Source organism: Phalacrocorax aristotelis, chromosome Z (assembly GCF_949628215.1).
Source record: "Phalacrocorax aristotelis chromosome Z, bGulAri2.1, whole genome shotgun sequence".
Lineage (NCBI taxonomy): Eukaryota > Metazoa > Chordata > Aves > Suliformes > Phalacrocoracidae > Phalacrocorax > Phalacrocorax aristotelis.
The window spans coordinates 70,793,609-70,809,555 of record NC_134311.1 but is presented as its reverse complement, the minus strand read 5'-3'; the positions used below and the strand labels follow the sequence as shown (position 1 = coordinate 70,809,555).

Below are 15,947 nucleotides of genomic sequence, written 5' to 3'. Positions count from 1 at the left end.
CAGTTTGCAGCACTGCAGCCATGGGGAGCAGTGCCTTTGCCCTGGTCCTCGCCTTGGCCCTGGTGGTGTGTGTCACCCCTGTGGAGAGGAAGGTACGGAGATGCGTGGAAATGGGGACATAGCACTGGCACCCTGCTAAATCCCAAAGATTGCTGCTGGGGCTGTGGTGCTCAGCAGGGAGCCAGGGCCAGGCTGCCAGAGCTGCTGGGACCAGCACTTGGCAGTGCTGAGGGAAGCTGTGGAGAGGCTGGGAGGGAGGGACTGCTCCTGCAAGGATGCTCCTTGCTGTTGGAATCTGTCCAGAGACAGACCAATGGAGCCACACCCCAGAGAAACCCCATTTTCCCACTGTGTGCAGGGAAAGCAGTACACTCGCTGCTTTAGCATGGGGAGGACCAACTCTAATCAGTGCTGCAGGCATGATGCTCATGCAGAGGAGGTGATGCCAGTGGCACCAGCTTCACACAGGGTCTGTGGCACATCCTCCGGTGCTGCAGTCATCCCCAGGCTAAGCCAGAGTGGTAAGGCAGGAGCAGGATGCCCTTCCTGCCTGGCCAGGCACCTCAAGCCACAGCACTGGCCTTGCAGTGTCTCCTCTCTGGGTCATGGCGGAGCAACACTGGCTGTCGGATGGTCGTGTCCGTCCTCGGCAAGGATGGCAGCTTCTCCGGTTCCTTCCTGCCGGGGCCTGCCACCAGCAACTCCGAAATCCTCACTTCACCACTGGAGGGGTCCCAGCAGGATGTGGAGCTGGTCCCGCAGCCCACCTTCTCCTTCACCGTGCGCTGGCAGCTCCGAGGTATGCAGGAGTGGAGATGCCAGCCGGATGCAGGGAGGGTGGCTTCATGCCTTACCACCCTGACTCATACCACCTCGGGACCCTTTCAGGCTCAGAGACAGCCCAGACAACCGCCTTCCTGGGCCAGTGCTACGTGGGCACCAATGGGGAGGAGACCCTGCATGCTGTGTGGCTCCTGCGAGAGGCAACTGACTGCCCCACTGACGACTGGAAAGCCACTCGGTGAGCCCTGGGTCCCAGCCACCGCTGTGCCAAGCTGTCCTGCACCCCAGGCTGGAGAAGGGAGAAATCCCACAGGATAAGGCATGGCAGTACTGGGAGGGTGAAGTGGGTTTTTCACCAGTGATGAGCAGGGGCTAAGGAGTGTCCCTGTGACCTGGCCAGCCCCCGCATCCCAGGTGTGCCCCAGGGTGGGTGACGACAGGATGGGATCTGGTCCCAGCCAGAACCCCCAGGGAAAGAGCAGGACATACTGCCAGCACCCAGTGCAGGCTCCGCTATAGGGTATGGGAGCCTGGGGCATCGCACTCAGCACCCAGCGAAGCAGCAGGGAGCACAGTGCCCCACCTCGCGTTTCCCTTCTGTACCGTCTACCATAGGTGACCCCGGCTGGGTGAACCACAGTGATTTGAGGTTTCCTGCAGGATTGGCACCAGCTTTTTTACCCGGATAAAATAACAGCAAGTGGGGAAATCCAGGAGACCCAGGACCGCAAGGAGACAGCGCTTTCTCCAGCCAGGCTCTGCCTGTGCTTACATGCTGCATTTCAGCAGCTCTCAGCCTGTGTATTCATGCTTTCCCAGGCAAGTTCAGCCCAGTGTGAACATTGGGCACGAGGTGAAAAATAAAGCGTTTCTGTGGGAATGCAGAGCTTGGCTCTGTTTTCTGCCCTGCCTCAAACCCACGGGATCTGTCTTGCCCCAAGGCCACCCACTCATGGGGAGGCTTTGTGCAGCATTGCCGAGGGCAGCAGGGTCCCTGGAGATGGGGGATGTCCCATGCCCTCTCTCTGGCAGTGTGCAGCAGTGTTGCACCTGTAAATCTGCCACTGTGCTGTGGGTAACTTGTCCCTTGGGGTCCCTCCCAGCCATCCCCAGGTGTGTGGGGCAAACTGAGCTGTGACCAGGCAGTGGCATGAGGCGCAGCCTCGGTGGGATGCCATGGGCAGCATGTCCCAGGGCTGCAGGGCAGGCTCCAGCCAGAGCCTTCCCTGTGCGAGCAGAGCAGAGGAAGTTTCTCAGGCACCCAAATGCACGGGGCGGCTGCAGATGGCTTTTGCAGACCCCGCAACCTCCTGTTCCCAGCCTCGGCGGATGTGCTGTGGAGGCTGACTGCCAGGCACCCCAGGAGTGAGGAAAGCTCCCAAACAGCCCATCCCAAAAGAGACCCTTCGGTACAGCTGGGTTCCCTGAGCAATGCACACGTGTGGTTCTCCAGCCAAGGCCCTGCGGCACTGCGTGTGGCCAGGGAAAGGGAAGAGGGGAAGGACACATGTGGCACCAGTTGGGGTTTTTTTGGTCATCCCAGCCTGACCCTTCTCCTTTCTGCATCAGACACCTTGCCAAACTGGTCCCAACCCAACCGTCTCCCTCAGGGGTTCAGCAGCCTTGGGGCTGAGGTGCCCCGTTTCAGGAGTTGGGGGAAGGCAGTGGCTCCATCAGCTGTATTTCCAGCTGCTTTTTTCAACAGACATTCAGATTTCTGCTAGTTTTTCTGTTTTCACTGATATCCAGCAGCTGGTGCTAGTGGATAACAGTGGGATGAATGCTGACACGGGTTTAGGTTTCCCTTTAAAAGATGGGTATGTCTTACTTCTTTTACTGACTGAAATTCTCACCTCTCCAAGAAACACTGATTCCTTTGAAAAAAGCAAAACCTGATTCCTTTAAAGCTGGGAGCAGGAGGTGTTTTTTACTGGCCACACAGCCCAGGGTCTCCTCAGCAATAGGAGGCAAATTTCATTTCATACTTCCCTAACTTTTTATATGTCACTACCGTGGAAAGGAGATGGCACTACTGACAGTCCGCGAGTCACCAAGCAAACAGGAGAGGGTTTCCATTAGGCAACACCCATATGGGACTTGCCAAGGACTGAGCAGAATATTTCGTCCTGAAAGGCTTATGTTTTTAGTCTGTTGGCATGCTCCACAAAGTTGATGCAGGCACCTGCTGGGACATGCGTGGAATACAGGTCGACCTTAGGCATAACAGAGTGAACACAGCGGGGAAGGCAAGCAGGGACTGCAACACTGACCTAAGCCAGATTGTGGGGCCATGCATGTGTGCAAGCAGCGTTGATGCACACAGAGCCTGCGCTCTGATCCCTGCAGTGTGCGAGGGAAATAGATGTGATGGAGAGACTGCAGCAAGGAGGAGGAGGGTGGCAGAAATACCAGGCTTCTCCTATTCCTCTGCCTGATGGAATAAAGGTGTAAGGCTCCTCAGCCAAAGGACTCATTCCGAGCATTTTTATCATTGCTGCCCTTTAACCCAAGGCGTGAGGCCCAGGCTGGGCTTCCTTCCTCTTGCCGGCTCAGATCTGACCGCTGTAGCACCAGTGCAAGAACACAGAAAGCAGTGAAAAATAGCAGCCCTGGGGCAGCACGGCTGAGACCACAAGCAAGCATCCCCAAAACTCCCAGTGCAGACATATCCCCAGTGAAGTACAAGGGATCAGCTCTGGGGTCTGCAATATCCCAGCCTCTGCTGCAAGCTTTCCACACGGAACGACTGCACTGGCTGCTGCAGGCAGCCCGTGGCAGCAGGAGCATGTGTTCGGCTGCATTTGATGAGGAGCCTGCTGCGGTCATCTGGCTCCCTGCCTACTCTCCCAGAGCTATCTCCCCTCCTGACATTTGGCAGAGAAAGCTGGACCACTGCAGAGTGCTGTGCTGACCCCATCACCCCTGGCCAAGCAATGGCTCCAGTGGCTGCTCCCTGCTTTTCTGACAACACCACTGTGTTTTACTTTGGATGACTCATACAATATCAATTAGTGGTGGGCCAGTGACTTCAGGTGACATCAGTGACATTATGGACCCTAGCCTTGAACTGCAGAAAATTAAATGAAAGTGAGGACGGGGTCTTAGACCTTCCTGCCACCATGCACAGCTGCTGGGGAAAAAGGTCCAGGGAGTCCCTGGGGATGCTCACGGGCTGCCTGCCCTGGCCAGGGCAGAGCTGTGACCTGATCCCATTACAAGCATGGAGCTGCCTGTCTTGAGAGAGGGCCCATGGATGAGCCACCCCTTGGCTATCTCTTCTCCCCTGGCAGAGACACAGTGTTGAATTTTATATCTTGTTTGTCTGCACAAGAACCCTTTTCTTCCCAGATGTGTTGCAAGCATGGTGCTGCCTGCACACATCGCCTCGCTAGGCTCCTGCACACCCAAACCCCACATCGGTCTCCACAGCCTGGTCTCAGGGTCTGTTAGTGCCTCCTGTGCACCCAGTGATCCCAACTAAGCCCAGGGTCCAGCCCTGATTTAGCAACGACCCATCAGGCAGGCCCTTCCCCACAGTCACCGGCCGAGGAAACGGGGCTGTTGCACCACCCTGGCTCTGCTCCACTTCCTGTGATTGTGCAGCTCCCCATTAGGAAAGCAGTGGTGGGGGCAGACACAGGCTTCTCACACTTCCTACCAGGGAAGCTGCTCTCTTCCGTGGCGCCAATGGCTTAGGTGCATGCACGTCACACGTGGGCACTAGGTGCTCACCACATCCACTTGCCTCCAAACGCAGTTCAAGGGTGTTTTCACACCCTCAAAGAGGGGTGAGAGCAGACCAACTGCCCCACAAACTTGCACAGTGCCTCAACAAGCCCCTCTGCACAGCCACAGCCACGGCAAAGGAAGGCAGCACATGGTCCCCTTTGCTAGACTGCAAGAGTGATCACCCCCCAACCTCCCTTGGGTTCCTCCCACAATGCTTCCAGCCCCTGGTACAGCCCCCAGCCTCCACCCAGCAGCCCAGCCCCTCACTGAAACAACGACAGAGGACACAGTCACACATTGATAGTATTTATTTCTATGCTATGAATAAGGAAATTATTAACTATTGTTCTAATCTAGTTGAAGAGTCCCAGTTTACTGCAGAGGTGTTGGACTAGATGATCTCTAAGGGTCCCTTCCAACCCAAACCATTCTATATGATTCTATGAAATGTCCTGAAGTAGGATGACGAGATACCTAACAGGTACCACTAAGCTACACTACAGTAAAGTGACCACCCTCCAGCTCAAAGTGTTTTTGTTCAGCCCTAGGGAGCAACTAGAGCCAAGTGACTCCATCACCAGCCGGCACAGCAAAGCTTGGGCACATGAGGACACACCTTTGAAACTGTCCTGTGGCCAGGAAAACCTTCATAAGAGCAAGCTGTTTTACTGCTCTCTGCTGCACAGCCCCTTAGTAGTCTGATTTGGGGCACCCCTTCTCCCTAAGGTCCAGAAACCCCACCCCCAGGGCTGTTGGAGATGAAAAGCTCAGTCCCTATGGAGTGCCAACATCACGCATGGCTTGAGAAGGACTCCACATTACCTTCCCTAAACAGGTCAGGAGCTATGCCCATGGCTCAAAATATAAGATCTGTCCCAATGCGAGGACCACTCCCAGTGAGGGCACTAAAGGTCAGCTCACTATCTCACACCTAGAAATCAGGCAACACTGCAGGATTAAGGGGACAAGGGACAGATGTCTGCAGCTGCCAGATACAGTAAGAAGTGCAGGATTCAGCTTATTCATCTCCACCTGAGCAGGGAAGAAGCAGGGCAGTGGCCTCTATCACCAACTGCATCCAGTCAGACCTCAGGCCCAACCACCTTCACCCTCCACGCCACAGTCCATCCCTGAGAGCCATGGGATGCGCGCCAGGCTGCAGCCATAGCAAAGTTCCCAGAGTTTCCTACCCCATCTCAGGCAGAGTCTTGCTACAGATACACACAGCAGTGTCAGAACAGGTAAAGCTTAAAACAATCCCTCCCTGGTAAATTCTCTGAGCTGTCAGCAATTGGGAGAGTATTCAGAAGAATCTGCTTTGACAGATTATCTGTTAAGGCAGCTCTGTTTCTGCCTGCCCAGCCAGGTGCCTGGTGTCACCCTGAGAAGTAGGAGGTGACAGTATTCACATCTCATCTGCATGGCGCTCCTGGACAATAAATCCAGCAGCAGGGTCTACACACACCTCCATCTCATCTCTCCACTCCTGCAGCACCGCTGCCTGAGAAGGGTCGCTCTGGAACAGCTGCTCCTGAGGCTGAGGAGGGTCCTCCTCACAGCCCATTTCCGGTGGAGTGTGAGAGGATGAGTTGCCCTTGAGAGAACTGGATTGGGCGTTGCATGGACTCTGCCCCTCTTCCTCAGCTTGATCAAGGCCGCCTGACTGGGAGGGGCCCTCAGGGTTTGAGATGAACTCCTCCGGCACAGCATCCTCCTGCATATCAGATTCTGACCCGTTTGGGAACGAGCTAGTCTGCTGTGGCAGCACTGCAAGAGAAGTAGAGCCAGCCCTGTGATTCCCAGCCTCTCACAGTCCTGCTCTGAGCACAGGCCACCACAGGACCCATGAGAGGGAAGAAGCCATTCAGCTAGGGCTGCCTCCTCCAAGGAGAAGCGGGAGAGGACACCACACAGCTGCGAAGCACAGGCAGCGCTGGTGCTCCAAGTGGAACTGGATCCTTGCAGCTTTTGTACCGCCCCTGGCCCAGGGCCCTGCCCCCAGGCCAGCCTCTGCAACAGGGCTGAGGAAGAGTCCAGAGCTGGGGCGAGGCAGCAAAGCGAAACCTAGCGGTTGCCCCAAGCAAGAAGCTGCTGGGTTGGAGGCGCCCAGACTTCAAGATGTCTTAGAGGAAGGTGCTCTGTCCTGGAAGAGCATGCCTCAACCCCTGGGCACTCACCTCCAAGCTCCAGCAGTAGCTTTCTGCCCCACAATGAGAAAATACTGGCAGAGACAAAGAAGCAGAATGACAGAACCACGATCTGGAAACAGAAAATCAGCACAGACCTCAGCAAAGGACATAGAAGGCATCATCGGCTGCAATAAACGCCTCCCTCCCAAAGTTATAAGGACAGCAGAGACCCTTTTGCAGACACTGGAGCTGAAGCCACTCACCACAGTGCAGGTTTTTGCTGCGGCAGTTTTGGTGGTGAAACTTCTCACCAAGATGTGCAGTCTCCACAGCTGCTGGAGCAGTAATCTGCAGGAGAGCAGGCAATGCAGGTTAACGCAGCGGCAGAACCAAGGGCTGCATGCTCCCCTCCTCCCCGCTTTGCAGCCAAGAACAGGCCACAATCTGAAAAAGAGGAACAGCCTTCCCCACCACATCTCCTGCCACGTCCAACAAGAAAAACTCACATGTTCTGCTTCTGCAGCAGCTGCACCTTCTTCTCCAGCTCATGGTTCTGAGCTACACAGGCTGCCATCCTTCCCAGGACAGACAAACAGCAGGGGGGAAAACAGAGAGGAGAGAGAGGTTTTGTTAGTCAACAGCAGGGACTTCACCAGAGTCTCTCCTCAGGTAAACCACCTCTGGGTGGGTGGGGCAGATAAAATTGCTCCTGGGGTCCACCTGGCACCACCTGGAGAAAAGCCCAGAGAACAATATCTCACACCAGGTCTGGGGAGGGGTGAGCCCTGCCCAGTCCCACAGAGAAGCACCAGACTTATCCCTAAGGATGCTCACTTCTAGCGGCACGCTAGCCCTGCAGATCTGCGATGTGAGGCTGTATTGCCAACTAGCCTGACCTGGAGATCGTGCTTGACCTGGCAAGTCAGCACTTGGCTTGAACAGAGCAAGCTCTGGGCCATCTCTAAGCGTAAGAGATCAGGGCAGGCTATGCCCTGAGCTTCTGAGCCCCCTGAGGAGAGCTGCTGCCCCACAGGGTCAGCTGTACTTTCTGCCCAGGGTGGCAAGACCCCAGCAGCGGCAGAGCACAGCTGCTTGTGACTGGTCTCCCCTACTCCTGACCCCTGGCAATATGGGCAGCACAACCAACGCCATTTTATGAGGCAAGCAGTCATTCTCTGAGACTAAGCAGGTCATTTATGCATTCCTGTCCCCTCGTTATCAGGCCCTGAAGGCCCTTGGCACCAAAGTAGACAAAACAGATTTCCTCTTCCCTTCTCTACCAGCTTCACCGTTCCTGGGCACCAGGCTGGTTACACCCTTCCATACCAGCCTTGAAGGACCCAGACACCCAGCCAGCCTGGTATTGTCGACAGCCCTGTTACAGAGCAGGGAAGTGTAACAATACATACAGCACCGTCCATAAAATCAAGCAGATACAAGTTCTAAAGGGAAACTTGGACAGGAGCTGCTGCTCGGCCATGAGGCCTGGGAGACCTTCACCAGTGTCTGCTTCCTCCCATGACTGAGGGAGTGACTCATATTTCTTTGTATAATTTCGAGTCTGGATTATGGCCATTACATTGATACAATAAACCATGTATTAATATCTGACCTGATCTGCAGAGGGTCCAGGTGCTTAGAAATCATAAGTTGTATTAGGATCTAGGTGATTCAAAATTAAAAAGTTAAGTTGTATTATAAATTCTGTATTATGCTGCTTATAGGTTGTACTACACTGATTCTGCTTGTAGAAATCTACAAGTGCCATTCTAATAATAAATTCTGCGCTATACTAATCATAATGTGTTAAGAAAACAAAGCTTTAACTGAAATTGTGTTTTAGTGCCTTTACCATTCTGCTGAGGATCCCTAAAAGAGCCTGTCGTCCCCTCAGTGTTGTCTGACACTGTGCACCTATACCTGTTTTCCAGGTCATCCACATAGATCTTCCTCCTGTAACGACTATCCTGGGCTGACTGCTTGTTCCGGATCTTACGACGCACTTTCTTCAGAAGTTGCTCTTCAGCCTGCAAGGGTAGTTTCTCGTTAACGGCAACCCCAGGGCACTGACAACGCAGCCCTCACAAACCCTGTGCAGTGCTCAGCCTGTGTGCTTTTGCCCTCTGTCCCTCCCACGCCGCTCAATGAACTGCAGGAGCTGCAAGACAAACTCTGGCCTGCTGGTGCAGCCAGCAGCTTCCCCGGTGTAGCAAAAGTGAGGCATACCTGAGGGAGATGGAAAGCATGCAGCTCACAAGCCACTAGGCAAGCAGGAAAAAACAGGCTGGAGGCACTTGTGTAAATGCCTCCCTGCAAACAGTCATGAGTGGGAGACTGACAGCAGCCAGGTCTCATTGCTCTTCCCATCTACATGATTAGTGAAACAGAGGCTGGTGTGCACATGGACAGCCTCCAGGACTTAAAAGAGGAGGACACCAAGCCCTGCAGCACGCTGCCCTGAACACAGCACCTGGGCACCAACACTCTGATCAAGGCAACATCCTGTATTTTCGAACCCCTACTCTGGCTGAAGCATTTGGAGCGGTCCAAGGCCATTTGGAGTGACAGGCTGTAGCGAGGACTCACTTTGGTCAGTGGCAGACAGGCTGGTAATGAAAAACCTTCTTTCTCCAGGAGCTGTCTCTCCTCCTTTGTCAGCACCAGCTGTTGGAAATTGGTCTAGAAAACAGGAAAAATTCACCCGCTGAGAATGCAAAGTAAAAGGAGTCCACCCCAGGACGGGGAGGGCACGCAGAAAGCACACAGAACCGAGACCAGCTCTCCCAAAGCAGCATCAAGCTTCCCTCAGAGATATGCCCCACAGGAGGCAGGCCAGGAGAGAAGGGGAGATGCCACCGGAAGGAAAGGCTGGGGCCCACATGCACGGCAGTCAGGACCTGCCCACGCCGGCGGCGTCTAGCAACCATAGCAACACCAGCACGGAAACCGGAGCTCTGTTCCATTGCCTTGCTTGTGCCTTCCAAACCCATCCATGGCCCTGGGGAAGGAAAGGAGGGTCAAGTGCTGGGCCTCAGTGAGGCAGCACCTGACCCGCCATAATTTTATAGCAGCAGAAAGCTACGCTAAATTCGGCTCTCTCCATCAATGCCTGGCACCTACCCAAAAAATCCCAATGTGGGACTGCTTTTCCACCTGTACCCAGGACAGAAAGAGCCCGCACACATCACTTACCACGGTCAATGGAAGCATCTCCTCCTTCCATGTCAGACCTCATGCTTTCCGGTGCAGAAAAGTCATGATGGAGGGAATAGTTGTGATCAGCCTGCACAATGTGTGAGCTCTGAGTGCTGCCAGCAAAGCAGCTGCCAGGGCTATGGGACAGATGCAGATCCTCAGAAATGCTGCTTGAACCGTCAGGCTGTGAATAATCCTCCAACATGTCTGGTTCATCTTTAAAGGACTTCAGCAGGGAGGTGATGAAGTCATCCATCTCCTTGTCCAGGCACTGCAGAGAAAAAGCTTTTACTCAGCAGGGAGCCAAACCTCCTGAACCACAACCCAGCAGCAATTCCTTCCAAAGAACTCACCTCAGGGTCTGGCACGTTCCAGTTGTCCAGCACATCGCTCTCCTGCCTTAGGAGTTCAGGCCAGGGAGCATCATCCTTCAGAAGGAACTGAAGTATGTCCTCATCTACCACAGCAGCCAGTTCCTCTGGGGACGACATCTAAGCAGGACACCCAAAGTGGGCACAGGCACAGGGGGACACACCAGCACTCCTTCGATACGTCCCCTCAGCCCCTGTGGACAAAGTCTCCCCATACAACAGCAACAGCTGCTGGGGCCCTGCAGCAATGGCCAGCCCATGAGTACTTCTCCAAGACTGTTCTACCAGCACTGGTGGCCCCACCACACCAGTTTCCCCACCAGGATACTAGGACCCAGGCACAGGAGCCGTGCTCCACCCAGAACACAAAAGCTGCAGGAAGGAGAGGGAGGGTGGAAGGGCAGGAGAGGGGGGTGGAAGGGCAGGAGGGCAGGAGGAGAGGGGTGGAAGGGTAGGAGGGGGAGGGTGGAAGGGCAGAGGGGGGTGGAAGGGCAGGAGGAGGGGGGTGGAAGGGCAGGAGGGCAGGAGGAGGGGGGTGGAAGGGTAGGAGGGGGAGGGTGGAAGGGCAGAGGGGGGTGGAAGGGCTGGAGGAGGGGGATGGAAGGGCAGGAGGGCAGGAGGAGGGGGGTGGAAGGGTAGGAGGGGGAGGGTGGAAGGGCAGAGGGGGGTGGAAGGGCTGGAGGAGGGGGGGCGTGGAAGAGCAGGAAGGGGGGGTGGAGAGGCAGGAGAATGGGGTGGAGGGGTGGGGGGGTGGGGGGGCGGGAGGGGGGTGAAAGGCAGGGGAAGGGGGGCTTGGAAGAGCGGGAGGGGGGCTGGAAGGGCAGGCAGGCGGGGAAGGGCAGGGAAGGGCGGGGAAGGGCGGGGTGCGGGGGGACGTGGAAGGGCGAGGGGGCAGGAGTGGGGGCGGAAGGGTATGGGGGGGGTGGAAGGGCGGGGGCGTGGGGGGGCGTGGAAGGTCGGGGGCCGCGGAAGGTCAAGGGGGCGCGGAAGGTAGCGGGGGCGCAGGGGCGTGGAAGGGAGCGGGGTCGCGGAAGGTCGGGGACGCGGAAGGTAGCGGGGGCGCGGGAGGTCGGGGGCGCGGAAGGGCGCGGAAGGTAGCGGGGGCGCGGGAGGTCGGGGGACGCGGAAGGTCGGGGGGCGCGGGAGGTCGGGGGGCGCGGACGGGCGCGGAAGGTCGGGGGAGCGCGGGACGTCGGGGGCGCGGACGGTAGCGGGGTCGCGGAAGGTCGGGGAGTGCGGAAGGTCGGGGCCACGGGAGGTAGCGGGGGCGCGGACGGGCGCGGACGGTAGCGGTGGCGCGGAAGGTCGGGGGGCGCGGAAGGTCGGGGGGCTCGGGAGGTCGGAGGCGCGGAGGGGCGCGGTCGCGCGCGGAAGGTAGCGGGGGCGCGGAGGGGCGCGGAAGGTAGCGGGGTCGCGGACGGGCGCGGAAGGTAGCGGGGTCGCGGAAGGTCGGGGGGCTCGGGAGGTCGGAGGCGCGGAGGGGCGCGGTCGCGCGCGGAAGGTAGCGGGGGCGCGGAGGGGCGCGGAAGGTAGCGGGGGCGCGGAAGGTCGGGGGGCTCGGGAGGTCGGGGTCGCGGTCGCGCGCAGAAGGTAGCGGGGGCGCGGACGGGCGCGGAAGGTAGCGGGGGCGCGGGAGGTCGTGGGGCGCGGGGGCACGGAACGTCGGGGACGCAGAAGGTCGGGGGGCGCGGGAGGTCGGGGAGGCGGACTGGCGCGCGGGAGGTCGTGGGGCGCGGAAGGGCGCGGACGGGCGCGGGAGGTCGGGGGCGCGGGGGCGCGGAAGGTAGCGGGGGCGCAGACAGGCGCGGAAGGTCGGGGGGCGCGGACGGGCGCGAAAGGTAGCGGGGGCGCGGGAGGTAGCGGGGGCGCGGGAGGTCGGGGGCGCGGGAGGTAGCGGGGGCGCGGACGGGCGCGGAAGGTCGGACGGGCGCGGAAGGTAGCGGGGGTGCGGAAGGTCGGGGGCGCGGGAGGTAGCGGGGGCACGGACAGGCGCGGAAGGTCGGGGGGCGCGGACGGGCGCGAAAGGTAGCGGGGGCGCGAAAGGTAGCGGGGGCGCGGGAGGTAGCGGGGGCGCGGGAGGTCGGGGGCGCGGGAGGTAGCGGGGGCGCGGACGGGCGCGGAAGGTCGGACGGGCGCGGACGGGCGCGGAAGGTAGCGGGGGTGCGGAAGGTCGGGGGCGCGGGAGGTAGCGGGGGCACGGACGGGCGCGGAAGGTCGGGGGGCGCGGACGGGCGCGGAAGGTAGCGGGGGCGCGGGAGGTAGCGGGGGCGCGGGAGGTCGGGGGGTGCAGAAGGTAGCGGGGGCGCGGGACGTCGGGGGCGCGGACGGGTGCGGAAGGTCGGGGGGCGCGGAAGGTAGCGGGGGCGCGGACGGGCGCGGAAGGTCGGACGGGCGCGGAAGGTCGCGGGAGGTAGAGGGGGCGCGGACGGGCGCGGAAGGTCGGGGGGCGCGGGAGGTCGGGCAGCGCGGGAGGTCGGGGGGTGCAGAAGGTAGCGGGGGCGCGGACGGGCGCGGAAGGTCGGGGGGCGCGGGAGGTCGGGGGGCGCGGACGGGCGCGGAAGGTAGCGGGGGCGCGGGAGGTCGGGCAGCGCGGGAGGTCGGGGGGCGCGGAAGGTAGCGGGGGCGCGGGACGTCGGGGGCGCAGACGGGCGCGGAAGGTCGGGGGGCGCGGAAGGTAGCGGGGGCGCGGACGGGCGCGGAAGGTCGGACGGGCGCCGGGGCGCGGGAGGTCGGGGGGCGCGGACGGGCGCGGAAGGTCGGGGGGCGCGGGAGGTAGCGGGGGCACGGACGGGCGGGGAAGGTCGGGGGGCGCGGACGGGCGCGGAAGGTAGCGGGGGCGCGGGAGGTAGCGGGGGCGCGGGAGGTCGGGGGGTGCAGAAAGTAGCGGGGGCGCGGGACGTCGGGGGCGCGGACGGGTGCGGAAGGTCGGGGGGCGCGGAAGGTAGCGGGGGCGCGGACGGGCGCGGAAGGTCGCGGGAGGTAGAGGGGGCGCGGACGGGCGCGGAAGGTCGGGGGGCGCGGGAGGTCGGGGGCGCGGACGGGCGCGGGAGGTTGCGGGGGCGCGGGAGGTCGGGGGGTGCAGAAGGTAGCGGGGGCGCGGGACGTCGGGGGCGCGGACGGGCGCGGAAGGTCGGGGGGCGCGGAAGGTAGCGGGGGCGCGGACGGGCGCGGAAGGTCGGACGGGCGCGGAAGGTCGGACGGGCGCCGGGGCGCGGGAGGTAGAGGGGGCGCGGACGGGCGCGGAAGGTCGGGGGGCGCGGGAGGTCGGGGGGCGCGGACGGGCGCGGAAGGTAGCGGGGGCGCGGGAGGTCGGGCAGCGCGGGAGGTCGGGGGGCACGGAAGGTAGCGGGGGCGCGGGACGTCGGGGGCGCAGACGGGCGCGGAAGGTCGGGGGGCGCGGAAGGTAGCGGGGGCGCGGACGGGCGCGGAAGGTCGGACGGGCGCCGGGGCGCGGGAGGTAGAGGGGGCGCGGACGGGCGCGGAAGGTCGGGGGGCGCGGACGGGCGCGGACGGTAGCGGGGGCGCGGGAGGTCGGGCAGCGCGGAATGTCTGGGGGTGCAGAAGGTAGCGGGGGCGCGGGAGGTCGGGGGCGCGGACGGGCGCGGAAGGTCGGGGGGCGCGGAAGGTCGGACAGGCGCGGAAGGTCGGACGGGCGCCGGGGCGCGGAAGGTAGCGGGGGCGCGGAAGGTAGCGGGGTTGCGGAAGGTCGGGGCGCGGGGGCGCGGGACGTCGGGGGCGCGGACGGGCGCGGAAGGTCGGGGGGCGCGGACGGGCGCGGAAGGTCGGGGGGCGCGGAAGGTAGCGGACGCGCGGACGGGCACGGAAGGTCGGGGGGCGCGGGGGCACGGACGGGCGCGGACGGGCGCGGAAGGTCGGGGGGCGCGGGAGGTCGGGGGGCGCGGACGGGCGCGGGGGTAGCGGGGCCGCGGGAGATCGGGCGGCGCGGAAAGTCGGGGGCGCGGGGGCGCGGAAGGTAGCGGGGGCGCGGACGGGCGCGGAAGGTCGGGGGGCGCGGAAGGTAGCGGGGGCGCGGGAGGTCGGGCGGCGCGGGAAGTAGCGGGGGCGCGGACGGGCGCGGGAGGTCGGACGGGCGCGGGGGATCGGGGGGCGCGGACGGGCGCAGAAGGTCGGACGGGCGCAGAAGGTCGGGGGGCGCGGGGGCAAGGGAGCGGGGGCGCGGACGGGCGCGGAAGGTCGGGGGGCGCGCGGGAGGTCGGGCGGCGCGGGAAGTAGCGGGGGCGCGGACAGGCGCGGAAGGTCGGACGGGCGCGGGAGGTCGGACGGGCGCGGGAGATCGGGGGGCGCGGGAGATCGGGGGGCGCGGACGGGCGCAGAAGGTCGGACGGGCGCAGAAGGTCGGGGGGCGCGGGGGCAAGGGAGGTCGGGGGCGCGGACGGGCGCGGAAGGTAGCGGGGGCGCGGGAGGTCGGGCGGCGCGGACGGGCGCGGACGGTCGGGGGTCGCCGAAGGTAGCGGGGTCGCGGGAGGTAGCAAGGGCGCGGACGGGCGCGGGAGGTCGGGGAGCGCGGGAGGTCGGGAGGGAGGGGAGGGGTGCAAGAGCAGGGGTACAAGGGGGGTGGAAAGGACAGGAGGGAGAGGAGGGGTGGAAAGGGGGTGTGTGGAAGGGTGGGCTGGAGAGTAGTAGGGCAGGAGGGAGAGTGAGAGTGGAAGGGCTCCAGACTTTTTGCCCTGGAGAGCATGCAAGATCCTGCTGTTCCACTGAAACCTGATGGAGCTGTGCCCACAGGGTCAGCCTCCTATTGCAGGCAAATTATTAAAAGAAGTCATCATCATACGGATAACTAAAACGGGGTTTATTAATGATTAAATTATGATCAAATTTTAATTAACTGATGATTGAATGAAAATCAAATGGTGATTAAGCTGTAGTTGAACGGTTACTGAACAGTGATTTGACAATAATTTAAGTGGTGATTTAAAACAATAATTTAGGCAGTGGTCAAACACTCTACCTCTCACCACACTTGTAAAAATTAACTTATATCTCTATATAAATGTTTAAATTCATGTAAAATTGTTGCTAGCGTACAATATACTTTTAGGATTAATCTAAAATGCCACTTACCTTGCTGTAGAGCTCCAGTTCAGGGTAAAGTGTCTCTCAGCCGCAAGGAGTAACTCTCAGGGGCATCCCAGCTGAAGGGAGAGATCACCACCGCACAGCCTGCTCTCTCCACTGTGCTGGAGAGCTCACTGGGCTCGGGAAGGCCACGAGCATTTATAGTCTCGAGTGATGGACCCGTAGTCAAAACCTGCCCTGGTGTTTGTGCAGGTGTGGAGCCATAGCAATTTTAGTTTTGCCTAGTCTCCGCTTGAGCTCGCTTTGTTATCTCCTGATAAGACATGGCCTAGACTCCTCAGTCCCTGAGAAGATGCGGCCTCGGAGGGTTCTCATGGTTTGCACATCAGTGCTGGTATCAGTCAGGCCTTCTTGTTGGCAGCGTGTGAACCAAAGCACTGCTCGCCCACTCAGAGGCAGGGCACCCATCACACCTCCCCGTTAGCACTGCTAAGCTCTTGCATCTAGCTGTATCTAGCAAAAAAAAAAAAAAACAAAAAAAACCCCAAACAAAACAAAAACAAACCCAAACCAAAACTAAACCCCAAACCTAAAGGCCCCCAAAAAAGCAATGAAAAAACCGACCCAAAAATAGGTGGCCAGGGCAGAGCCCAGCCCCAGGGCTGCGGTGCATGGGGTTGCCCTGCCGGGTGGGATGACA

The 15,947-nt window shown here is 60.8% G+C and overlaps 2 protein-coding genes across 3 annotated transcripts; one reads left to right on the top strand and one right to left on the bottom strand.

Annotated features, from left to right (window-relative positions):
* Window positions 1-1,657, top strand: LOC142050385 (avidin-like). Of its 2 annotated transcripts, none has more exons than XM_075079019.1 (4): window positions 1-92; window positions 589-799; window positions 889-1,021; window positions 1,444-1,657. In XM_075079019.1, the coding sequence occupies exons 1-4, from the start codon at window positions 21-23 to the stop codon at window positions 1,475-1,477; spliced, it is 450 nt and encodes a 149-aa protein (XP_074935120.1). In that variant the 5' UTR covers window positions 1-20; the 3' UTR covers window positions 1,478-1,657. The 2 variants fall into 2 exon arrangements, with proteins under 2 accessions (XP_074935120.1, XP_074935121.1); XM_075079020.1 differs by having other exon boundaries at window positions 1,399-1,657.
* A 3,148-nt stretch (window positions 1,658-4,805) lies between these two features.
* On the bottom strand, window positions 4,806-15,726 carry CREB3 (cAMP responsive element binding protein 3). Its single transcript, XM_075078823.1, has 10 exons — window positions 15,293-15,726; window positions 10,190-10,327; window positions 9,834-10,107; window positions 9,539-9,639; window positions 9,228-9,320; window positions 8,562-8,668; window positions 7,148-7,216; window positions 6,905-6,989; window positions 6,690-6,771; window positions 4,806-6,279 (listed from the first exon to the last, which is right to left on the bottom strand). The coding sequence occupies exons 2-10, from the start codon at window positions 10,325-10,327 to the stop codon at window positions 5,918-5,920; spliced, it is 1,311 nt and encodes a 436-aa protein (XP_074934924.1). The 5' UTR covers window positions 15,293-15,726; the 3' UTR covers window positions 4,806-5,917.
* Window positions 15,727-15,947: the final 221 nt, after the last annotated feature.

What these genes read in the sequence shown, in the direction of transcription:
- CREB3 (XM_075078823.1), bottom strand. Translation starts at nt 10,327, where the DNA reads ATGTCGTCCCCAGAGGAACTGGCTGCTGTGGTAGATGAGGACATACTT. An exon ending in GGAACGTGCCAGACCCTGAG is followed by an intron (nt 10,108 to 10,189) that starts GTGAGTTCTTTG and finishes TTTTCTCTGCAG; the next exon opens with TGCCTGGACAAGGAGATGGA. An exon ending in CTGCTGCAGAAGCAGAACAT is followed by an intron (nt 6,990 to 7,147) that starts GTGAGTTTTTCT and finishes GCTCTCCTGCAG; the next exon opens with ATTACTGCTCCAGCAGCTGT.
- LOC142050385 (XM_075079019.1), top strand. Translation starts at nt 21, where the DNA reads ATGGGGAGCAGTGCCTTTGCCCTGGTCCTCGCCTTGGCCCTGGTGGTG. An exon ending in TCACCCCTGTGGAGAGGAAG is followed by an intron (nt 93 to 588) that starts GTACGGAGATGC and finishes CTGGCCTTGCAG; the next exon opens with TGTCTCCTCTCTGGGTCATG. An exon ending in GACGACTGGAAAGCCACTCG is followed by an intron (nt 1,022 to 1,443) that starts GTGAGCCCTGGG and finishes GGTTTCCTGCAG; the next exon opens with GATTGGCACCAGCTTTTTTA.